Raw genomic sequence first — 22,799 nt, forward strand, 5'->3', positions numbered from 1 at the left:
GATCTGTTTCCTCTCACATGTGCCGTAACTGGGGATTGAACCCACAATCAAGACCTGTGCCCTGACAAATAATTGAACCAAGGACCTTTTGCTTTGCAGAATGACACCCCATCAACTGAGCCACACTGGTCAGGGCTCCCTGTCCTTCTTATGCACCTCTGCGTCCTCAGGTGTTAAGGCTTCTTGGGAATCATCTTAGAAAGCTTCCAGAGAGAAGGTTAAATTTCTCTGCTGGTACAAGATGTAAGATTTTTCCATTAGGAAACCAGGGGAGTCTCTGGTCCTGACACTGATCCACAGGAGCAATTCCTGCTCTGCTTTGGACTTGGGACCTGAGAGGGGGAACAGCATTCCCACCACTCTGGAGCAAGAAGCAAGGGAGTTTAGTGGAGCAAATGCTCTGAGCTGACCCACCCTGGTTCAGTCACTGAAGCCTTTCTTTCCCCGTCTATAAAATGTACAGACTCGCTTTTACCTACCTCTTCACAGACTGTGAGATGCTGTGATTGCTTTGTGAACTCTGGCGTAGATTTTTAATTAGCTATGCCCCTTCTGCCAGAGAGGCAGAGAGGGTGTGCTGAGGGATGATGTTCCTAGTTTGAGATTTCGATCAGCAAGGGAGCATTTGGGGGCCTTCCTGGCACCAGCACCACGCCGCTTTGCACACTCACGGACATCTCCCAGCATCAGGCTGCTCACAGACCATAATGAAGAGGAGTACATGGGTAAGGAGAGATGAAATTGGGGTGGTTGTGGCAGGGGTTATGAGGTCTGGAATGTGGGACAAGGAAAGCAAGGGTCCTTTGTTCAATGGATTTCAACACAGGAACAAAGAAAATATGAAGAAAGGAAGACTGGGCACCAAGGATAGTGAAGGACTGCGGTGGTGGTAGGAGGAACCCATTCTCAGCATTCCAGGATCGCACAAAATGGACTGAGAAGGGAATTTGATGAGTATCTACAGAGCAGGGAGTGGCCATTCTCTCCTGGCTAGAAGAACCTGGAGGCACATGGCCTCTTGCAGCTCGTTTGGTAGGCACACCGCCTGGAGACCTCCGCGCCACAGGTGAAGAAATCAAGTTGGTTCTGGTGTCCAGAAGCCCAGGCTCTACAGCCGGTCTCTTCATGAGGCCTCCAAGAAGTCCTGCCAACCCTGCAGCTGCAGAACGAGAGAAAAGGGCTAAAAGAAGAAACCAGACTGAGAAACAGCTCTATGTGCCCATGTAGCAAGGTTGCATGTCTCTGCGTTCCACACACGTGGGCACCTGCAGAGGCTGGGGAGGGTCTCTCGAGTAGCACTCCATTCCCCTTCTCGGCTCGCTGAAGGTGGCGCCTGCAGACTCGGGTGCTGTGTGATTGATAGAGGAGAGGAAGGAGTCAATGAATTGTTACCTTTACGCTCCATCCCACCTCCGATGCAGTGTCAGGCTACTTGGGCCCAATGGGTGGCGAAGAGGGTCCAGCAGGCTATTTCCTAGAGCACAGAGGACTGGGGACGCAGTCACCGCTGGGACCTGGGCGGAACTTGTACTGGCGCGGAGTCGCCGCAGAGACAAGGCTCACGCCTCAGCAGGAGGGGAAAAGCCTCTGTGAGGGGGGAGGGTTAGGCGGGGCGGGAGCGCAATCTCCGTGTCAGGCTTGGAAACTGCTGGAAGTAATCGCAGTACACCGCCATCGCTCCTTCCGCCGCACGCAGACAAAGAGTCCACCTCCGCCCCCACCCCGCCAGCCCAGGCCGGTTGTCCCCCACCCCCCGCCGAAGCCACGCCCTGCGGCTAAACGCTGGCCCTTCTTCCAGCCCACCAGAGGGCCGGGATATGGCAGCTGCCCGTAGTTGCACCTGGAATTCCGCAATGTCCCCAGGGGAAAAAAAAACCCAAACAAACAAAACCAAAACCTTTACCCTTACCGGGGCGTATGAATGTGTGGGGCAGATTCTAGGAGGAAAGTCGAGCTTGGGAGCAAAGGTCATAGTGATTGGCCGTTTCCCACTCCCCATTTTTAGGTGTCTGTCGAAGCTGGCACAAATGGGTGGAAGCGCCTGATTCACAGGTGTTTAGAGTCAGCGAGATCCTCCCTTCTAGGTCCACCACTATACATTTCCAATTCCTAGTTCTGGTGGGGTCGTGCCTTGGAGTGCGGAGATAGAACCACATAAGAGTGTAGAGAGTCAGGCCGGCCCCTCCCGCTCTTCGCCACCTCCTTATCTATTTGGGCCATTACGTCAAGGTGGGCGGGCGGCGGCAGGTGCGAGGCTGACAGACATCCTCCTTTAAGGCGGAGGGATCCGTGGGCGGGTAGCTGAGTGTGCTTCGCCCTATATAGAGCAGCTGGGTGCACACAGTCCTTCTCTTGAGTCAACCTCGCGCACGCAGTTTGCGTTGTGTGAGCCAAAAATAGTCCCTGCTCGCTAGTACTGGCATCTCTTCACTCTCAAGGTAAGGCTACGGCCCTTTTCTAAATGCTTTTGACTTGCGTGTCCTTTTGGGTTTCGTTTGTCTCTTATCAAAGATTTTGTGCCAGATGGCCTTTCTTGGGCCGGGCGGTGGCGGGGCAGTCGCTCTAGATTGTAGTTCGCTTTTACTAATGTGCTTAGGCGGCAGGGTTTCTCCAAGCGACTAATTTTGGCTGAGGTGGGCCTTGGAATGGAATTGGGCCAGTAGTGGGCGTTGCACGTGGTGGCAGCGCCGGCCTGGAACGCTGCCATCTTTGCCCCTTCATTTCCGGACGCAGCTACGGGTGGCTGGAGGGTCCGCAGGAGTGGTGGGTGATAGGTGTGCTACTCGAGTGACTCAGCACAGTGTGGAATGGCCTGGCTTTGCCGCAGGTCTTTTTAGGACGCGTTTCTCAAATCGTGAGGGGCCGCGGCTAGGAAAGGTTTAGATTTCCACTGGCCCATCATGCTTATAGATCTTCAGTCTGGTTGCAGAAGGAGGAGAGAAGGGGGCAGGCACGAGAATATTAATCTTGGTTTCCTTCCTTCCCCCACCCTCTCCCCGAGAGCTGAGATTGTTCTGGAAGCTTCTGGAGCCCAGCGCGCCCCGCCCTGGTGCCCGGATGTTGGGACGCAGGGAGGCTGCGCGGTGGCGCCCCCTCCTCGCGTGTTTCTGGCTGACCGTTGTCCTGCTGTGAGGAGGGTCGGCCTGTTGGACCAAGGCCACCATCTTAGTTGTGTTTGGTTTAGCCCTGTACTTTATAGTCACATGTGCTGAAGGACCACGGTTAAGCTTTTTGTTTCATTGTGTTTTTTTTGGTTTTACTGGATACCCAGACTGGTATCCCACAGATTCCTCAGAGGTTATCCTCCCTTACCGAGTCAGGCAGCCCCTGCCTAATGAGGAAGCAGTTTCAGATCATTACCTTGTAACGTAAAACTTGGGATTTTTTTCCCTTCACTTTGTTACCTTAGAAAAGGTAACATAAGTGTAGTCAGTGATTTCTAACTTCAAATATCTGTGTGGATTATGTGGGGTGGTTATTTGAGATGTTGTAGGTTGGGGCCGTCATTCTGCATTTCTAAGAAGTTGCTAGGTGATGCTGAAGCTGTTGGTTCATGGACCACTTAGTTTGGCCTCCAAAAACCCTGACCTTGTATTTCGTTGAAGAACGTGTTACCTTTCTGCCCACTCAGTTGGTTTCCAATTAAGTGGTTTCAGGTCTTCAGCTTGAAATCTTTGAAGGAAGGGGTCTTTTCTTGGAAATGGATAGTACTCAGCTCAAAGCAGTTTGAACTAAATTTTTTCATGTCTTCATTATGACTGGAGTAAACTTTAGGAGTCTTAAATTCAGGTGATCACATTCCTTTGTAATTTTTCACTGTTTTTATTTTAGATGCCCGAGGAAGTGCACCATGGAGAGGAGGAGGTGGAGACTTTTGCCTTCCAGGCAGAAATTGCCCAACTCATGTCTCTCATCATCAACACCTTCTACTCTAACAAGGAAATTTTCCTTCGGGAATTGATCAGTAATGCTTCTGATGTGAGTAGTCTGCAGGTCTTTGTGGGTGGTGGTGTTTGCTTTATTTTAGGGGATTTTGCGGGGTCTGCTATTGAAGGGGGGTATAAACCTGGTGTTCAAAAAAAGCTTGTCTTGGTCTATGTGGAAAGCTGGACTATTGTAGGCAACTATATGTGGTTCTTAAACCTCAAGGGGTTAGCAGATTTGAGGCTATTTGGGAGTAAATAACAAAAAAGTTTTCTTTTGGGTGAAGAGGTGGGTTTTAAGAAAGCAGAATTGTACAAATGATACTTTGTGTTTTTAGGCCTTGGACAAGATACGCTATGAGAGCCTGACTGACCCTTCCAAGTTGGACAGTGGTAAAGAACTGAAAATTGACATCATTCCCAATCCCCAGGAACGCACTTTGACTCTGGTAGACACAGGCATTGGCATGACCAAAGCTGATCTCGTAAATAATCTGGGAACCATTGCCAAGTCTGGTACAAAAGCATTTATGGAGGCTCTTCAGGTATATGGTCTTTCAGCTAGGCACACCATTTATTCACGTCCTTTGGCTATTTTTTCAAAACTTTGACTTTTTTTTTTGTGCATGTGTGTGTGGCAGGCTGGTGCAGACATCTCCATGATTGGACAGTTTGGTGTTGGCTTTTATTCTGCCTACTTGGTGGCAGAGAAAGTAGTAGTGATCACAAAGCACAATGATGATGAGCAGTATGCCTGGGAGTCTTCTGCTGGAGGTTCCTTCACTGTGCGAGCTGACCATGGTAGGTGGCTTTCCTGTAAAGGTGTCAGGGTTTGAATTCTGGGGGAACCTGACATAGACATCTCAAGTAGCTTATCTATTAAGCCGTTACCTTTCACTACAGCTCTGCATTTAGTTTCATTTCCTTATGCTACATTGTGAGTGCCTTTGTCTCTCTTAGGTGAGCCCATTGGTCGGGGCACGAAAGTGATCCTTCACCTTAAAGAAGACCAGACAGAGTACTTAGAGGAGAGGCGGGTCAAAGAAGTGGTGAAGAAGCACTCACAGTTCATAGGTTACCCCATTACCCTTTATGTGAGTATGGACTGGAAACCCTCACGTGAATGGTATTTGCTTCTCTGGAGAATTGCATGGTCCTTGGTTTTTTCCCTTTCCCTGGTGTTCTGTACTCTGAAACTGTTGTCCTTGGTACTTTCAGTTGGAGAAGGAACGAGAAAAAGAAATCAGTGATGATGAAGCAGAGGAAGAGAAGGGGGACAAAGAAGAGGAAGACAAAGATGATGAGGAGAAACCCAAGATTGAAGATGTGGGCTCAGATGAGGAGGATGACAGTGCTAAGGATAAGAAAAAGAAAACAAAGAAGATTAAGGAGAAATACATCGATCATGAAGAACTGAACAAGACCAAGCCCATTTGGACCAGAAACCCTGATGACATCACCCAGGAAGAATATGGAGAGTTCTATAAGAGCCTTACCAATGACTGGGAAGACCACTTGGCAGTCAAGGTGAGAAGCCCTGTGTGGTGGCGCAACAAGGAGCAGGTGGAAGGGCGTCGATGGTGTTAACAGCAACTTGCACAACTGGTTGGTAGCTAGGAATTATGAATGGCGTGTAGCCACATGAGTTTGTTTATGGGTGACACTTTTGGGGTGGAGAAATAACATCCTTCCCAGTGACCTCTCTTTGTTTCTATGGTAGCCTAACACATGCTGGGTTCAGACTTGACTGTTCTCACTGGCCCAAGGGTTATATATAGCCTGTGGTATTCTAGATCATTCAAGATATTAGGGATTAATTTTCTCAATAGCTGCCCTATACAGTGCTCATTCTGTGGTGCTTAGGGAAGATCTTTGTTTCAAACAGTTTGATAATTTGGTGTTGGGTCCAGAAGCTATGCATAACCTTGAAATGTGTTGGCTTATCTTGAATTTCAGCACTTCTCTGTAGAAGGGCAGTTGGAGTTCAGGGCATTGCTGTTCATTCCCCGTCGGGCCCCTTTTGACCTCTTTGAGAATAAGAAGAAGAAGAACAACATCAAACTGTATGTCCGCCGTGTGTTCATCATGGACAGCTGTGATGAATTGATACCAGAGTACCTCAGTGAGTATCCTCTTGGCCTAATGTTACTTAGCTGGGTAAAGTTCTGTGAAGCTTTAAGCATTCTCAGGAGAACTGAAATCTTTTCTTACATAAGGATTCTCTGCAACATAGCCAGTGAATATTCAGTGGAAAAATGTATTCTGAATCTAGATGAACTGCCTCATCTACGTGTTTTAACTGAGCTTGCTTCCGTGTGTGATTGCAGATTTCATCCGTGGTGTGGTTGACTCTGAGGACCTGCCCCTGAACATCTCCCGAGAGATGCTCCAGCAGAGCAAAATCCTGAAGGTCATCCGTAAAAACATTGTTAAGAAGTGCCTTGAGCTCTTCTCTGAGCTGGCAGAAGACAAGGAGAACTATAAGAAATTCTATGAGGCATTCTCTAAAAACCTAAAGGTAAGGAGGCAGCAAATGCATACTTTCTTTATGATTACGGTGGAATTTTTTTTTATATTCACAGTAGAGGGTAAGAGGTTATTTCCAAGTGAGATAGGTTTTTTTTTTCCCTTTCCACCCTTAAAGCTTGGAATCCATGAAGACTCAACTAATCGGCGACGCCTTTCTGAGCTTCTGCGCTATCACACCTCCCAGTCTGGGGATGAAATGACTTCCCTTTCAGAATATGTCTCTCGCATGAAGGAGACCCAGAAGTCCATCTATTACATCACTGGTGCGTTGGAGCCTGGGTCTAATTAAAGTCTCTCCTTAGAGGTGCAGGGATTTGGGGGACATTCAGGGATGCCTGGGAACTGGTGGTATGAAGCTTTTTGGTCTGACTTCAGTAATAATCCTACAGGTGAGAGCAAAGAGCAAGTTGCCAACTCCGCTTTTGTGGAGCGAGTGCGGAAGCGGGGCTTTGAGGTGGTATATATGACGGAGCCCATCGATGAGTACTGTGTACAGCAGCTCAAGGAATTTGATGGGAAGAGCTTGGTCTCAGTTACCAAGGAGGGCCTGGAGCTACCTGAGGATGAAGAGGAGAGGAAGAAAATGGAAGAGAGCAAGGCCAAGTTTGAGAATCTTTGCAAACTCATGAAAGAGATCTTGGATAAGAAGGTTGAGAAGGTAAGCAGTTCTGAGACTGATCTGTTTTGACAGACGCCTCCAGGACTGTTTAAACCCCTTGGAACCTGGTGTTGCTACATAGAGTGGTTTTAAGCAACCTAATTTAAGACCCACCTGACCTCTTATTCTCTTAAGCAGGCAAGTTTAAGGTTGCCATATCTAAACTTTGGCAAAGGCTAGGCAATAATTTTGAGAATAGAACTTAAAATATCCCTTTATCTCCAAGTGGTAAGCTTGTTTAATATAAACTTAAGGTTTTTGTGATTGTCTACAGGTGACAATCTCCAATAGGCTTGTGTCTTCACCCTGCTGTATTGTGACTAGCACTTACGGCTGGACAGCTAATATGGAGCGTATCATGAAAGCCCAGGCACTTCGTGATAACTCTACAATGGGCTACATGATGGCCAAAAAGCACCTGGAGATCAACCCCGACCACCCCATTGTGGAGACTCTGCGGCAGAAAGCAGAGGCAGACAGGAATGACAAGGCTGTGAAGGACCTTGTGGTGTTGCTGTTTGAAACTGCGCTGCTGTCTTCTGGGTTCTCACTTGAGGATCCCCAGACCCACTCCAACCGCATCTATCGCATGATCAAGCTGGGCCTAGGTGAGCATCCCTGCCAACCTGAGTGCGACAAGGAGTTGGGGAACTGGTCTTGTGGGGATAGGTACAACTTGGGTCAAATCTTGTGACTTTTTCCCACTTTTAGGGATTGATGAAGACGAAGTGACAACAGAAGAACCCAGTGCTGCTGTTCCTGATGAGATCCCCCCGCTTGAGGGTGATGAGGATGCCTCTCGCATGGAAGAAGTAGATTAGGAGTTTCTACCTGCAGACGTTGTGTCCTCTGTGTAGTGTTTTCATGGCTTCCCCAGCAGCCCTGAGTGGCCTGAGCCCACCTGGTTTCCTCTGCTGTTTAGTGGGATTTTTTTCGTCTTTGCCTAAAGCAGGTTAGGAGGGCCTCAAGCCTTCCCTTCTCATTTGACATTGGGTTTGGATGCTGTTGTGTATTTTTATTTTGTTCTGAAATTAAAGGATGCAAAATAAAGATGTAGTTTTATCTAGTTTTGCTCTCACAAGGTGGGTGGGTAGAATTCTGCCTTCCGAGTTCTCTTAGATACTACTACGCGGTCTTCACCATGGACATAGCACATCAGTAGCAGTTCAAGTCATACAACACTGAATAGAGAACTACCATGTTCACACCATTTCAGTCTCCTCTATAAAGCATGTACTTGTCAACCAAAACACAGGACAAAGCCTATTGTAGCGATTTAATAAAATAAAATTATGAGAGCAGAAAGTTACATTTCCAAAGTACCAAAACCTGCAACTGGCTCATGGAGCAGAGCCTAGGGATCCAGGAGCACAGAAGGTGGTGCTGGGTAGGGCTCTCCCATCCCCTCCCCCCAGCACGGCACCATCTTTTTTTATCCTAGGAGAGCAGCATAGTGCCTACAGCCATCAAAGTAATGCAGGTCTGGGAGGGAAGTCTAAAGGGGGGGGCGGTATTTGGGGCAGGGGACAAGCACAGATGAGTTTGGTGACTTGCCGATAGGGACGGGACAAGACCAGGGAACTCCGTGGGGGGGAGGGGTGGAACGCTGGAAGATACCTCTAGCCTGGGGTTCAAGAATCATACCTACTAGAACACTGGTGACTTAAGGCAAAACGGAAGGCTGCCTCCTGGTACTCCGTATCCTTAACTGAAGAGCTGGTTTGTGATACAGAAAATGCCTGCACTGGTTGCCCCTGATAAGTTACAGTAGAAATGGAAAAACAGTATGGTAAAATACAATTAAAGGGTCCTGCTTCACTTTGCCTCTCAGATCCCTCAAACCTTCTGCACAGGGGACTCGATGGGCACAGCCTTCTTTCCCCGTTGCTTTAAACGGCCCCGGGCATAGACTCTGAGCAGGAGGGCAGCAAAGACCACAGCCACCCCCAGCCCACCCACCACAGTGATGGTGTGCCCATAGAGGAGGCAGGAGAGGAGAATGGCAAAGGCCTGGCGGAGGGTCATGATGATGGTGAAGACTGCAGCCCCAAACTGTCCAATGGTGTAGAAGATGAAGAGCTGGCCACATGCAGAGCAGATAGAGAGCAGCAGGGCATGTGCAGCAAACTCGCTGTGTCTCCCCATAAAGCGGGTCCCCTCCAGGAGGGCCCCCTGTTCTAGCAGGGAGCCCACTGTGAAGAGGCAGGAGAAGAAGTTGACCCCAAACATCATCTGCACTGAGGACATCTTATAGGCAAACAGGGCATCCTGCCAGTTTGAGGTGAAACTGTCAAAGGCAATGTAGCCTGCCAACAGGATCAAGCCTGAGAGTGTGGTGGCCGGGGAGCTTCGGGGCTCTGGTCCACTGGACAGCAGAAACATGCTGACCCCAATGGAGATGAGGCCGGCTGTCAGGTATTCCCAGTGTTCGTAGCTGCGCCGAGACACCAACTTTCCCATCAGCATGACAGGGATCACCTTAGAGGCCTTGGCCAGCACCTGGGTGGGGAAGCTGACAAACTTGAGAGCTTCATATTGGCACCAGCTGCTAAGCACATTTGACAGGCTGGCGAAGGAGTACCGATACATGGGTGCGCCATGTCGGGGCTGTTTGCAGAGAAGGCAGTAGAGGCCAGCCACGATCAGGGCCAGCACTCGGTTCATTAGCACCAGGAACTGAGAGTCTGTGAAGCGCTCACCTGCCCATGTGGCTGTAGCTCCATAGCTCCGGGTCATCACCCTTTCCTGCAGCACTCCCCAAGTCAGGTAAGATGCCTGGGTGCGGGGAGGGTAGAAACAGAGAAGATAAAAGGAAAAGGCTGACAAGAAAGGATCTCAACAACCTCCCTCTCCCCCAGAATGCTATTTAAACGACTTAAAGGACAGCGTACATATTTTGGTTCCTCTGTAGTAACCAAGTTTCCCCTTCCCTCTCAAGCCTGGATTCATCTTCTAGGGAATCAAGTATGTGTGACGTGAAACGCAAGTGCTTTAGAACCACCCAGACCCCGTCTGTCCCCACAGTAGGGCTGGTCAGGGCTGACTGCATCCCAAGTATTTTCCTGTCTATTCCCAACCAATTCAGGGAGGAAAGAATCCTTAGAGAAGATTGGACACCTCTCAGTTTAACATGTTTTATGAGATGGATGGACCTAGTAACATTTACTCAAAAATGCCATGAGGTCAACATCTTTATCCCCCTCACATACAGTGTGGGGGTAAGCTGAATGGCTTCCCCCCACTTTTTTCAGTGCGTTTACAGTGTATGAAACACATCATTGCAGAGGGTAGTGTAATACAGCACAGTAGAAATCACACACAAAAAAAAAGGAAGAAAAATGATTTTTCCTCCAACCACTTCTAAGAAGATGGCAATACAGCCTGGACACAAAACACACCAACCAGCACCGTGACAGAGTGAAGCAGACCGGGACCCAACCCAGGAACAGGAGCAGAGCCAGCCTGCCTGCCTGCCTACCTACCTGGAGTCCCACCGCACAGAAGAGCAGCTTCAGGGCCTGCCAGGTGGGAGTGGTCTCTGCTGGCTCTGTCCGGGAAGCCAGGGGGACCTCATCGGAGGCTTTGGGCTCATTGCCAAACACACAAGCTTTCACCAGAGGGAAGCAGAGACCCCTGCCTGAAGAAGGCACACAAGGTCAAGCCCCAGTCTTCTGGCTAGCACCTCATCATCTTTTCCAGAGCAGCCAGCTTGCCCTGCGGTTGGGCCTGCTGCCCCACCTCCCTCTTTCCAAGCCACATCCTTGTTTGGACGGCTGGCCAACACCTAATACGGACTTAGCACACTTCCCCACCCTTTCCCCACACACCTGTCTCCAGGTAGTTCCTCCTCTTGAAGTACTGCACCAGCAGGTAGCCGGGTACCATAAAGCTGGCATAGCCAGCAGCATTCACCAAAAAGCGGAAAAACCATAGCTGGGTCCATGACTCCGGAGGGGCTTCGGGGGTATCCCCACCTGCGCCCAGGGAGGGGAGCGCAACCAGCACCACCACTGCCCACCACCTGCGGGGACAGCGGACATAAGGTCGATCATTCACTGGGTCCTGCGGAGGTGACCACACTAAAGAAGGGACCGGAGTCACCTCCCCACCCCCCTCTGCTGCAGCCCAGCCAGGACAAAGAGCTTCTCTCTCCTTGGGGGGCCGGCGCCTCCAGGCAAGGCTTCCTCCCTCCCCGGGGACAGACCCGCCCCCTCCGGCCACACAGGTTTCCTCTGTTCCCTCTAGCGCTCGCCCGCTGCTATGACCAGAGGCAGTGCCCCTTCCTTCCCCCCCCGCCGCGCCCTCCAGATTCCCGGGGCGCCGGGGTCCCCCAACTCCTCCGCCAGACACTAAGTCCCCCGAAAAGCACAAACCCACGCCGCACTCCCGCCCCCGCCGGGCCCGTCGGCTCCGCGCAGCGCTCGGTGGGCCCACCGCTCAGCAGCTGGGACCCAACCTGGCCCACCCGGCTGAGGAGCGGCAGTCACGTGGTGCCGGGGCTCGGTCACGTGGACTCGCCACCCCGAAGCTCCCCACCTGGTAACCATGGTCCGGGCCGCGTGGGGCGGAGGGGGGCCGGGGAATGCGAGGCCCCGGGCCGCGCGGTCCCTCCGCTCCCGCCGTCGCCTCCAGATGCTACCAACGACCCAGCGGCTAGCGGAAGTGCCGCGATCTTCCCGCCTCCCTCCCGGCCCGCGGCCGCCCCTCCACCCCTTGCCGTGACCACGCAGCGCCCCGGGCCGCAGCGCCCCCGCGCGGCCCGGAGGGAGACGCGGCCCGGGCAACTCCGCTGCCCTAGGCGCGGAGTTCGGGAGCCCCGAGCCCCATGCCACCCCTTGCTTCTCAACGCCAGTAGATCTGACGGAGAGGTACTGCCATCTTAGGGGCGGGAACATTGAGGTTCGGACCCAAGCACTTCCCCTTGTTAGTGTTTTCTCACGGAAAGATGTCTCCCTTTTTTGGTTGGGACAGCAATTGTCCCCCCATGCTCCATGATCTTCAAGGCTCTTGCGTGACCTGGCCCTAGTCTTCCTCGCCCACTCACCCATCCCCAGTAGAACCCCACTGGCCTGTTCTGTTCCTCTAATTTGCCTCTCCCCATCCCTTACTTATCCTTATGTTCAAGTTGAAACGACAGAGACCTCTCCTGACCACCCAAAGTATGGCCCTTCACCCACTCCATTGTTCTTCCCATTGCTTCTTTTTCCTTCACAGCATGCATTGCAACTTGTAATTACATATTTATATATTATATAGAAACACACATTTATGGTTTTAATGGCTGCCTCACTCACCAAACTATATACTCCAAGTGGCTAGAAACTGTGTTGGTTTATTCCCATATTCTTCATCCCCGCATAGATCTGACCTACCAGGGCCCCTAAACATGTGTGGAATATGAGACAAAAACACAAAAAGCCACAGCTGCCTTGTGTCACCCTCCTCTCCAGGCTCCTCCAGAGGGCCACCTCCAAGGCAGTGGTCAGGCCTCCCACCTGAGTCTCCCTATTTCCGGTACACTCCACCCCTCTGCGTTTCTACAGAGAGGGCAAAGGCCTGTGCTGGCCAGAGAGGCCTGAGGACCATTAGCCCTCCTACTCTACCTAGCAAGGTCCTATCCACTCAGGTGACAATTTCCTTCTTCTGCTTCTACCACAAGATCACAGGGCAGGCGTGTCTAAAAATCCCCAATGCACAGACACACATCTGCACAAAACAACTATAGGGGGGAACTTTTGAAAAGTCTCTGCCATTTTAGTGTCATGTTATTGAAACTTCCCCTTCCCCAAAGTTCAGTCTGGGGCCTTTGGTGTCCAGTCTTTAACCAACAGTGTTTAACAGTCATCAAGAGCAGTGCGATGAAAGCCCTCAGGGCCCTGCTCACTCTTATTTCAGTTTCTCTCCTCACTCAGGAGAGTCCTTGTTTCAGGACAGCCTACTGGCTGGCAGTTTCAGGGTGACCCAACATGGGTAGAAACAAGTGTTCCTGTCATCTTCCAGAGAGGTAAAGAGGCTTCACCCAGGATACCTGGGGCTTTGGCAGGGGTCGGTGGGGCAGGGGGGGGGGGGTTCTTCCAAGAATCTTCATCCACCTGGGAAGCTCTTCCTTCCAGGCTGGCTCTCCCTCACTTGTGATCCCTCCTCTCAGCTCAGGACTGTGCTGGTCCCAGCAGTCCCCAGGACTCCAGAGGGCACACTGCCTGGGCCCAAACTGCAGCAACTGTGGCTCCAGCTTCCAGATGGGAAGAGGTGAAGCCTCCAGGGCCCCAGACCCTGCCCTGGCTTCAGTCGGCACACATCAATGGCTTCCCAGAGATCTTTAGGTCATCGAAGGGCAAAAGAGCAAAGGGCTGAGAAAGAGAATGGAGAGAAGCAAGGTCAGGGCCCAGAGGAAAAAAGCAGTGGTGGGGGAAGAGAGCTGGGGAGACCTATTGGGCCATTTTCTCCCCATCAACTGACAGTTGGACATCAGGGAACAAATCCTCCTACTAATCTCCTAAATGGTGGCCCCTCCAGGCTAGCAAGAGCGCTGAGGCCTTCAGCTAGGCCCCACTCTCTAAGAAAATCCCTGAATATCACAGATAAGAAGGATCAAGGAGGTAACCCAGCCTGTGGGTTTGGTTTTCTGGGGGGTGGGGATGGGGGAAGAGTAATCACAAAACATTTTGAATATTTTTTTACATTAAACATTAAAAAAATGGGTGATTATAGAGAAAATCTAGCTTTCATTTCTCAAAACATCCCCAAGAGCTGGAAATACTGGGCCCATATTCCTCCTCTGCAACTATGTGCTGAAGCTGAATGGAGTGACCTTCGGGCAGGGACTGGGGTCCCAGGCCCCGGCACCCTGCTGTCTGACATCTGGCCTGCTGCACCAATCCACTTTAAAAGCAGGGATCCTGTAAGAGTCCAAGTTTGGGCCCCCCTCAGCCTAAGCCAACTAAGAAAACAGGCTGAGAGAGGGGCAGAAGTTTGCCTTAGTTCTATAGCTGGTGAGTGGAGGGGTCGTGGGCTGCACCCCAGGATCCTAAGCCCTTGGCTCTTTCAGCCATTACAGCGCCTGTCTCTGCCATGGGTGTGGGAGGGACTGGAGAGCAGAGCAGAGTGTGTGCCTCTTACATCCTCAGCCAGGCCCTGGGGCATCACGTCCTCAGCCAGGTCCTGGGGCGTCTCATCCTCCACGTTCCGCAGCAGGGAGTCAGCACCTGCCTCACGCAGAGTGGACGAGATGCTCTTGAGGCCCCGGCCTGCAGCGAGGTGCAGGGGTGTGCACCCGTTGAGCATACGGGCATCTACCCGGGCCCCAGCCTGGAGCAGGAAGTGCACCAGACCCCGCTCCTGGGTCTCCACGGCCAGGTGCAGCGCTGTCTTCCCACTCGTGCCCTCCTGGAGGAGAATAAGGATGTCAGCCAAGGCCCTCTAGAGGGAGCATGTTGGGCCTGGGCCCTGGGGAAGGTGAGTGCCACCACTTCTGACACTGAGAGCAGACCTGGGGGCTAGACCAGGTGGCCACCTCACCTGCACATCAATGTCAGCTCCATTTTCAAGAAGGAGTTTCATGAGTGATTGGTTTCTCTGCAGGGTGGCAATGTGGAGACAGGTCAGACCTGGAATGGGTGAATATAGGGGCTGCTGATCTGCATGCACCAACTCTCTCTCCCCTACTCTTCAGGGACCTCCCTACCCCTCAGTCCCAAGGGACCCACTGCCCACTCAATAATTCTGATCACAGGGCTGTTAAAACACAAACCCAAAAACCCCCTCAAAATCTGAGGGGAAAGGAATGCAAAGTTTCCACTGTTTCAGTCATGTTATTGAAACTTTCATGCTTCAGGGGTCATGTTGCTGAGTGACACCCCCATACACACACCCTCCCCCCAAATCCTCCCTTCCCCATCCTCTCTAACTCTAACTCTGCCTGTGTCTCTAACTGTAACTCTGCCTGTCCAAAGCCATCTTCTTCAGAGGTCTCTGGCATCCTCATGCCCCAGCTGCTCCCCAGGGCCACTTCCTCCTGGGCACTGCCCTAGTCTTTTTGCTCTCCTTTCCGGCCTGGATTCCCCTCTGCTTGGAGACTAGATTCAGATGCACATGCCTCACCTCCCTCAAGTCTATGCTCAGATGGCCCTGCTGCATGAGACCCTCCCTGACCAACCTGCTGAATCACACAGCCCCATTCCCCCAATTCCAGTTCTTCTCACTCTGCTCTACCTTCCCTCAGCACTTACTGCCTCTTAACCTGCTAGAGAACCCATTTCTTATGTTTATTGTCTGTCTCAATCATTCTGTTTTGTTCACAGCTATAGGCCCAGCTCCTAGAATAGTGTCTGGCACATAGAGGCCCTCAGTCCATTTTTGTTGAATGAATGAATGATCTCTATTAAACAGAATACATATCTTAAGGGTAAGGTTTAGCTCTCTGTTTAGCACATAGCATGTTCTAAGTAAATTCTAAATCAAATTTATTCATTCAGCAAATATGTACTGAGTATCTATGTTCTTAGAATTGGAGGTACATTGATAGACAAGCTACCACCCCCCTCCCCTGAGGGTGGGGTCCTTGTCCCCTGTCCCCTCTTCATTCATCCTATGGTCCCTGTGGCTGCCTGTACCTTGCCAGTTTTGCAACTGGAGGTCCAGGGAGTGAGATGGTCCTCTGCCTGGCTCTGGCTGTCCCTTCAGCAGGCAGTGGGCACAGTCTAGGTGCTGGCGCTGGCAAGCCACATGCAGGGCTGTGTCACCATGCCGGTCCTGTAGCATGCGGCTGGCCCCCTTCTGCACGAGGGCCTGAACTGTGTCTGGCTGGTTCAGATGGACAGCCAGGTGGAGTGCTGTCTGTAGGTACAAACAGAGGTCACGGGGCCACTGCAGCATGCTCCCACCTTTGGGAACATGCTCAGGTGAGCACAGGAATCGACAACTGCCCACACCTTCCTTAAGGGCAGCTTATAGAGGCTATGGCCCTGGTCTTCCAAGGCCACACTATCAAGCCCTTCCCTTTGTCACCCCCCACCAAGCTCTTGGGACCCCTATTCCAGAGGCAGGGTGAGGAAAATAGCCCCCTGCTCTTCCTGTAGGTTCTCTTAGCCCTTGGAGAAAGGACAGATAAAGGCAGGGTCTACCTTCTCACCCTCTAGGGAGACCTCTGTTATCCCCAAGGGCTAGGTGACAAAGAGGGGCCGGGGAGAGGAAAGAGAGTCACTAGGCAGTCTCCACCTAGCACACTCCTCTTTAAGGCTCCATGCAGATACCACCACTCGTATTAACCTCCCCCTGGCTGCTCCGCACAGACACTGGATACCACAGCAGCTGGTGTGTGTCTCCATCACGACTCTTGTCACCATGCTGTATAATTAGTTGTAGACACAGTCCCCTAGACCAGGCTCGAGCACCTTGTGGGCAGAGGCTGCGCCTTACTCATGTTTGTATCCTCAGCTTCTAGCTCAGTGTCTGGCACATGGGTTCCTGAGTAAGCAACCTAAGGTCACTCGTCTGGCTGCTCGGCATGGCTGCCAGGGCAGATATGGGTATCTGGGCACAGCCCACCCTTTCCCACCTGGTAAAGGTTGTTCTGAATGTCCAGGACCTCCTGGGGCAGAAAAGCCAGGCAACAGTGCAGCACAGCGGGGGCCTCGTGAATTACGGACAGGTGGATCAGCCTGGAGGGCGGGGGCAGGGTTTCGTGTCAGGGCCCAGGCCAAAGAGAGTGGCCTGAGGTCCTGGGGTTAGAAGGAACACATCCCTAAGAGGCCACTCATAGGGTAGGTTCAGGAAGTGAGAGTTTGGGCCAGGAAGAGCAGGTTGGTTCAAAAAGGCAGGATCCAGGGGGTGAAGACTCCAAGTCCCTGTCTCTGGCCTTCAAGGAGGGCCTTGGCTCAGTCAGTGAGAGTGTGGGCAGGGTGTGGACCCTACTCCCCTCTGGCACCCAGGCCCTGCTCCACTGCAGCTTCAAAGCCAAACTGCAAGCTGCTGGGGTAGTGCAGAAGTGGTGTGCAGGGCTGAGCTCCCCACTTACCCCAACCTAATAGGGAGAAGAGAGGGCAGGAGTGGGGTCAATCCCACCCCTCAATGGAACTCAATGTTGCACATGCCAAGGGAGAGAAAACAGAAGCTTTTGAATGAGGAGCAAGGAGAAATGCAACACCCTGTCCCTGCTGCCCACACAGGGGAGCGAGTTGAGGGCTGCTCTTCAACAGTACAGATGGGTGGCCTGGCCAGAGCCCTCCACTCTGTGCACCTCCAAGGGGAGGCTTGTGCAGTGCATAAAATGCATTTGTTGGGGGACAAAGAGCCTTAACCTAGGGGCGGGAGGGTAGCTGGGAGGGGAAGTTCCAGTGCTGGGGTTTCCCCACATCAGGTGGGGAAAATGAAAGCCAGCGCTGGAGGGTCTAGGCCAGGACAGCTGCCTTGAGACACTAGTGACTGGGGTAGTTTGGCTAAAAGGCCTCTTTGGGCTGGGGAGGGGGATGCTTAGGCAGCAGCAGGGCAGGCCTGGGGGCAGGCGGCAGAAGGAGAGGCCCAGGAGAGAGTGACGGAGGGAGGGAGGAACCGCTCTGGAAATCCCCTCGGCCAGGACCAGCTCTCTGGGTCACATTCCTGCAGCCACCTCCCTCTCTCCCTCAGTCTCCCCTCCTCCCACTTCCTCTTCCCACTTCCATATGTCCTACACCCCAGACACTTCCGAGGGAAAGGACCCCCTGGGGAGTCTTGACACCTCCCCCTGCCCAGTCTAGACACAACACCTGTCTGTAACTAGAAGCAGTAAAGGCTGGGCTGAGAGGCTGACAAAGGAGGGCAGCACCAGAACTCCCCACTCCCTGGGTCAAAGGTCAGCCATGGGTATTTCACAGGAGCCTCCAAAATCTTGGTTCTGCGCCTGAGGGCTGCGATCTAAGCACAGAACACAAAAGGCCTGGGGTCACTCCTCTCCTGCCCACTTCGTCTCTAGGCTATCTTTGTCAAAGGTCCCAAAGGTCCCAGGATTAAAACCCTTGCATTGCCAAAAAGCAGCTCAGGACAGACACTCCTGCCCTTTTTATATTCCCTCGACATCTGTTCAACATCCCAGTTCTAGGACCCCAGACCCCTCCACTGTTTCTCACCCCAAAATCCCAGCCACTCCCTCTCTTGTTTTTAGTTCTTGAGGGGCAAATCCTCAACTGGCCGACTTTTCCCACTATTGCTTCTTACTTCAACTGTCTCCTAGCCCAGTCCCCATCAAGCTCTGCCTGGTAAAGTAAGGGGGTCAGACAGGACAGTGAGGGGGACTTGGGGGGCTCAGGAGATAGAAGGTGCCGGTAAGACTGACTCCAACCCTCACTTCCCCTTTCTCAGCAGAGAAAGGAAGTAAGCTGGGGCAGCCAGCTGCCTATCAGTCTGCTGGGGCCAGAGTGCCCCAACCTGGCTCACCAACCCTCCCCTCCTCAGGGCTGGTGTCCTTTCTGCACCCTGGCAATACACCCACCCCTAGTTTCCTGGCCTCCATGGGCAACCTGTAACTGGCACCTCTTGTTCCCCAAGACAGGGCATTCTGAGGTCAGGGGCTGGGAATTCCAGATATTGCACAAGCAAGGGTGCCCTCTCCCCCAGCAAAGAAAAAAAAAAACTGGACTGGTCAGGGGAATTTTCTCTTCCTAGTGGTGGGTTAAGGGTAGGTTTCGAAGATTCTAGCTGGGGTTCCAGGTGCCTGGTAAGGGCCCTGCCAACTCTGTCCACTTCCAAAAGGGAGAGCAGAGAGATGATTCCAGGTCCTCTGCTCTGGGCCTGGCTAGAGCTCAAAAGTAGGCTGAGAGCTAAGTCTGGAGTTTGACAGAGAAGTGGAGGCTAGCCCTTCCAGGGCAGGTGCCTTGAGGGACTATCATAGAGGGGGTAACCGGCCTGTTGCTGCTCCTGGGAGGCTCCGGGTTAGCATCGGGAAGGAGGGGTGCGGTCCCAGCCTAGCCCCCATACTCACGTGTCTCCGTCCTCAGAGATATAAGTGAGTGCTTCCAGCTGCTGAGGGCTCAGCACCCCAACTAGGGGTGGCGGCGAGCCTGGGGATGGGTTTTCGTTCTCAGGGCCTCCCCAAAAGGGCAAAGACTCGGTGAGCGACGAGGAACCATAGATGGAGTCAGCCCTCTCCCCATCTGTGTCTTCCTTCTCCTGTGGCTCTTTGGCTATTCCCGGAGGATGATGGGTCCAGGGCTGGGGGCCTCCGCTCTCCGAGGGCCCGGAGGCCGGGGCTGGGGTAGACTCGGGCAGGGAGCGCAGAGAACGCAGGCACTCGATGCCCGAATCACACTGGCTCTCATCCGGCTCCTCAGTCCCCTTGCGCGCTTCCGACATGCCCGCGGCACCACTAGCCCGCGGGGGCCCTGTCCAAGCAGGATCCGGCTCCGGGCTCCGCCGCACCGCCTTTCCGGGTGCAGGTCTGCCTTGCGGAAGGGGCACCTGGCCTGGAGTGACCTCCTTACCGGGCTGCCGGGGTCCGAGGAGCCAGAGAGTAGAGCTGGAGTGGCTCGTTGCGCTGGTGGGGTCCACCGCAAAGGCTACTCAGGGAAGCCGGGATGCCGAGTCTGACGCACTCCCTCCACCCGCCCCTCAGGCCCCGCCCCTGACAGGCGCTTCCGGGCATAAGCCCCGCCCTCCGGAATCCCCCGTACCTCGCCCTCTGCGTTTGCTGGGAGTCAGGGGTTACCCAGTTCTGACTCACCCCCGCGTTCATTCACGCATTCATCATTCATCATCCGTCCATCCATCCATCCGTTCATCCATCTGTCCGACGGTCTGTCCTCCCCTTTTTCTCTCCCTCCTTCCGCTCATTCATTCATCCCTCCGTACATTTATTCATTCACTTTTACCCCCTTCCTTCTTCATTCCATTCATTATTCTAATCATTCTTTCCTTCCTTCACTTCTCTATTTCTTCATTCATTGTTTCCATTCATTTATTTATTCATTCGATTGTTGTTAAATAAATATTTATTAATTGTACAAATTAGGCATCTTGTTGGGGGCAGGCATGTGGCTGATGGGAGCGGGAAGCATTGCTTCCTATCTCCTACTTATTTACGTTTCTCTTGGTTTTTCATCTACCAGTTCCCAGGACTTTGGATAGAGAAAGGGGACACCCGTTGTCTTTAAAGAACAGGTTCTCCCTTTGGGTCCTGGATAGAGGGTTTCCTGTTTCAATTTCCCAGATCACAGAGAACTGGACATGAGGATGTGTTTTTCAGACATGGATTTTCTCAGGCAGACTGTTGTCTAAAAGAAGACGGATAGTTACAATGTTTCATTGTCTAAAAAAGCAAAGTGGCCATTCCTCGCAGGGGTGAAACACTGGTCTCAGCGGATACGATATTTGATTATCCCCACCTGTCAGGGAAGATTAGTTCCTGAGGATGGAGACAGGATGGGGAGGCCCCAGGTACGCTGGACCACACTCTGCTGAGGTGACCACCCTGACCCCAGCACCAGCACCAACACTTGGTTCCCTCTCCCCTATCCCTGCTCTCCCTAGGACTAGGGAGGCCATAGGCAAACCTCGCCTGCATGGTGAGCCCCAAACTAGTGCCCCATGATTTACCCCCCACCCCAAGTGCCATCGGCCACAGGTCAGCAATGCCTTTAGAAGATCATCCCCAAGGGAACATCCTTTCCTATCTCTGGCACTGGGGGAAGAACACTGGAATGAGTGTAGACAGCTACTAATCGGCTTCCCCACTGCCCTCCTCCATTCAACCTCATTTTATTCATCCATTTGACAAACATGTATGGAACTTCTCCTACATGTATGACATTGTTCTCTCTCAGAAGCAAAACCAAGTATCACAGTGACAGTAATATCCACCAACCACCATCCCCACCACCATGGGGCAAAAATGCCCCATGGCCTCAACCTTCCAAAAGCTCCCTGGCAATGACAACACAGTGAGTGTGTTAAGACAGGAGAGAGAACAGGGTGCTGTGGGGGCACACAGTGGGACTGCACAGTGGGACCAACTACACAATAGGGTGAAGGGCAAGAAAGTCTCCATTTGAACTGGAAATGGGAAGGGAAGAGGTCTGGGGAGAAGAGAAGTACCTCGTCTTTGGGAGGAGGGGGTTAGTAAAGAGAGAGGAGAGTGGGGGAGCAGATGGGAAGAGAAGTCCCACTGCTTGCCCTCCATCTCCCTGGAGGATCAGAGAGGGAGGATGTGTTGAGCATGAGGGAGTAAGAAGTCATTAGGGAAAAGTCCAAGGAAACTAAGACATCTTCTTCCCTTGGGGTCATGTGATTTCAGGCTTTCAGCTTCTTCCTCTGACGTGTTTCTCTCCTATTCTCAAAAGCTGGAGAAAAAGTACAGTCATAAACTCAGACCCAGACCCCTTGGGTTCAAAACCTGGTACTATCTCCATTTTAAAGCTGTGAACCTGAGGCTCAGAGAGGCGAGTTGACTTTCCTAAGGTCAAACAAGGTGTAGGGCCAGGTTCTCCTGTCCGTTATCCGAAACTTAAATTTTTTTCAGTATTTTTTAATTTTATGAAGGCCTAAGGGTTGGAGCATCTGAGCCCTTTGCAAGGACACAAGAACTCAGGCATGTTCAGTGATGACACTTCTCATTCATACAGAGGTTGAACTTAAGGAAAAACCTACCCCCATCCAGCCCTGTCTGGCTCTGAACCCTAAGAGGTGTGTGGCAGCCCCTTTTCTGGCCACATGAGGTCAGGACTGAGCCACCCACTGCTTCCAGCACATAACCTACACTCAGACAGGAAGCCCTTCTGGGGAAACTTCAGGAATAGAGGGATCATGCAGTATCATCTGAAAAGATGATGGCCTGGGACTTCGGCTGAGGCCACAGTGTGGTCGGGATCCTGACTTTTGTTTCCTCAGCCCCAGTCTTCTTCGAGGCTGGGCCCCTCCCATCGTTTCTCTCTCTCTCTCTCTCTCTCTCTCTCTCTTCCCCTTTCCTGGTGTTTTCTAGTTCTCTTAGTTCTCCCACTCCCAGCTTCCACCCACCCCAGCTAGGCTCATCTTTTGGAAACAGGCCCAGTTGCCATGGTGACTAGCTGGTCAGCTGGCTAATTCAAAGACCCCTCCTTTCACCCCTCTTTTCCCTGGGCTTTCAAGGACAGGTAATGTATGTGAATGGGATGGGGGGGTTGTTCTTGTATATCTTGGGAGCTCTGGGACTGGCCTAAAGCAATTGGGCTATCTTTCTCCCAAAGCCCCCTGAAGTGAGAAAGGGAAGACTGTGGGGGTGGAAACAGGAGGAAGATTATATCAACTAAACAGGAAGTGTGAGGATTTTATCTGGGTTAGGAAACGGCAAGGTAGGGCCTCTGCTCTCTGTCTGCAGCCCGGACTGAACTAGGTGGAAGAGGATGAAACCAGAAGTAGAAGGATCAGAGTCAGCTGTGGGGCAGGACTTTCCAAAAGGTAAGGGTGGGAGATATTGGAATAAGCCACTCCTCCTCTCCCACGAGAGTGAAAGAGAACCCTCGCCTCTTCAAGATCACACCCTTTCTCCGTGTGTGCAGGGAGGATGGGCTCACTGATCTGAGGAGGATTATGCAGGTTGGATGGTTCTGAAGCAATCAGAGGACAGAGAGTCACCTTCACCTCGCCTGGTAAGGGAAGAGCAGAAAAATGGAGGCAGGACCAGGATAGGGGGGTGAGTGTGTGGAGGGTGAAAGCAGTGGCCTTTCTGCCCTAATGAGGGGCAGGAC

The 22,799-nt window shown here is 52.3% G+C and overlaps 3 protein-coding genes and 1 long non-coding RNA gene across 6 annotated transcripts; 1 reads left to right on the forward strand and 3 right to left on the reverse strand.

Annotated features, from left to right (window-relative positions):
* The first annotated feature begins 2,344 nt into the window (after positions 1–2,344).
* On the forward strand, positions 2,345–8,160 carry HSP90AB1 (heat shock protein 90 alpha family class B member 1). Its single transcript, XM_037053839.1, has 12 exons — positions 2,345–2,438; positions 3,832–3,978; positions 4,262–4,468; positions 4,565–4,724; positions 4,884–5,017; positions 5,142–5,450; positions 5,880–6,045; positions 6,251–6,441; positions 6,568–6,715; positions 6,842–7,110; positions 7,385–7,718; positions 7,822–8,160. Exons 2-12 carry the CDS (start codon positions 3,832–3,834, stop codon positions 7,929–7,931), a joined length of 2,175 nt encoding a protein of 724 aa, XP_036909734.1. The 5' UTR covers positions 2,345–2,438; the 3' UTR covers positions 7,932–8,160.
* On the reverse strand, positions 4,619–5,931 carry LOC118992196 (uncharacterized). Its single transcript, XR_005067595.1, has 2 exons — positions 5,848–5,931; positions 4,619–4,772 (listed from the first exon to the last, which is right to left on the reverse strand). It is a non-coding gene; the product is annotated as an uncharacterized LOC118992196 (long non-coding RNA).
* Positions 8,161–8,360: 200 nt separating the features above from the next.
* On the reverse strand, positions 8,361–11,788 carry SLC35B2 (solute carrier family 35 member B2). 2 transcript variants are annotated; one of them, XM_037053844.1, is made up of 4 exons: positions 11,647–11,788; positions 10,938–11,131; positions 10,593–10,747; positions 8,361–9,885 (listed from the first exon to the last, which is right to left on the reverse strand). In XM_037053844.1, exons 1-4 carry the CDS (start codon positions 11,655–11,657, stop codon positions 8,947–8,949), a joined length of 1,299 nt encoding a protein of 432 aa, XP_036909739.1. In that variant the 5' UTR covers positions 11,658–11,788; the 3' UTR covers positions 8,361–8,946. The 2 variants fall into 2 exon arrangements, with proteins under 2 accessions (XP_036909739.1, XP_036909743.1); XM_037053848.1 differs by lacking the exons at positions 10,593–10,747; positions 11,647–11,788 and having other exon boundaries at positions 10,938–11,117.
* A 1,055-nt stretch (positions 11,789–12,843) lies between these two features.
* NFKBIE (NFKB inhibitor epsilon) lies at positions 12,844–19,689 on the reverse strand. 2 transcript variants are annotated; one of them, XM_037053863.1, is made up of 6 exons: positions 19,064–19,689; positions 16,667–16,769; positions 15,723–15,945; positions 14,629–14,717; positions 14,257–14,496; positions 12,844–13,460 (listed from the first exon to the last, which is right to left on the reverse strand). In XM_037053863.1, the coding sequence occupies exons 1-6, from the start codon at positions 19,432–19,434 to the stop codon at positions 13,395–13,397; spliced, it is 1,092 nt and encodes a 363-aa protein (XP_036909758.1). In that variant the 5' UTR covers positions 19,435–19,689; the 3' UTR covers positions 12,844–13,394. The 2 variants fall into 2 exon arrangements, with proteins under 2 accessions (XP_036909758.1, XP_036909755.1); XM_037053860.1 differs by having other exon boundaries at positions 14,230–14,496.
* Positions 19,690–22,799: the final 3,110 nt, after the last annotated feature.

The sequence above is a fragment of the Sturnira hondurensis genome, unplaced genomic scaffold (genome assembly GCF_014824575.4).
Source record: "Sturnira hondurensis isolate 20B ecotype Veracruz unplaced genomic scaffold, ASM1482457v3 Scaffold0000880, whole genome shotgun sequence".
Lineage (NCBI taxonomy): Eukaryota > Metazoa > Chordata > Mammalia > Chiroptera > Phyllostomidae > Sturnira > Sturnira hondurensis.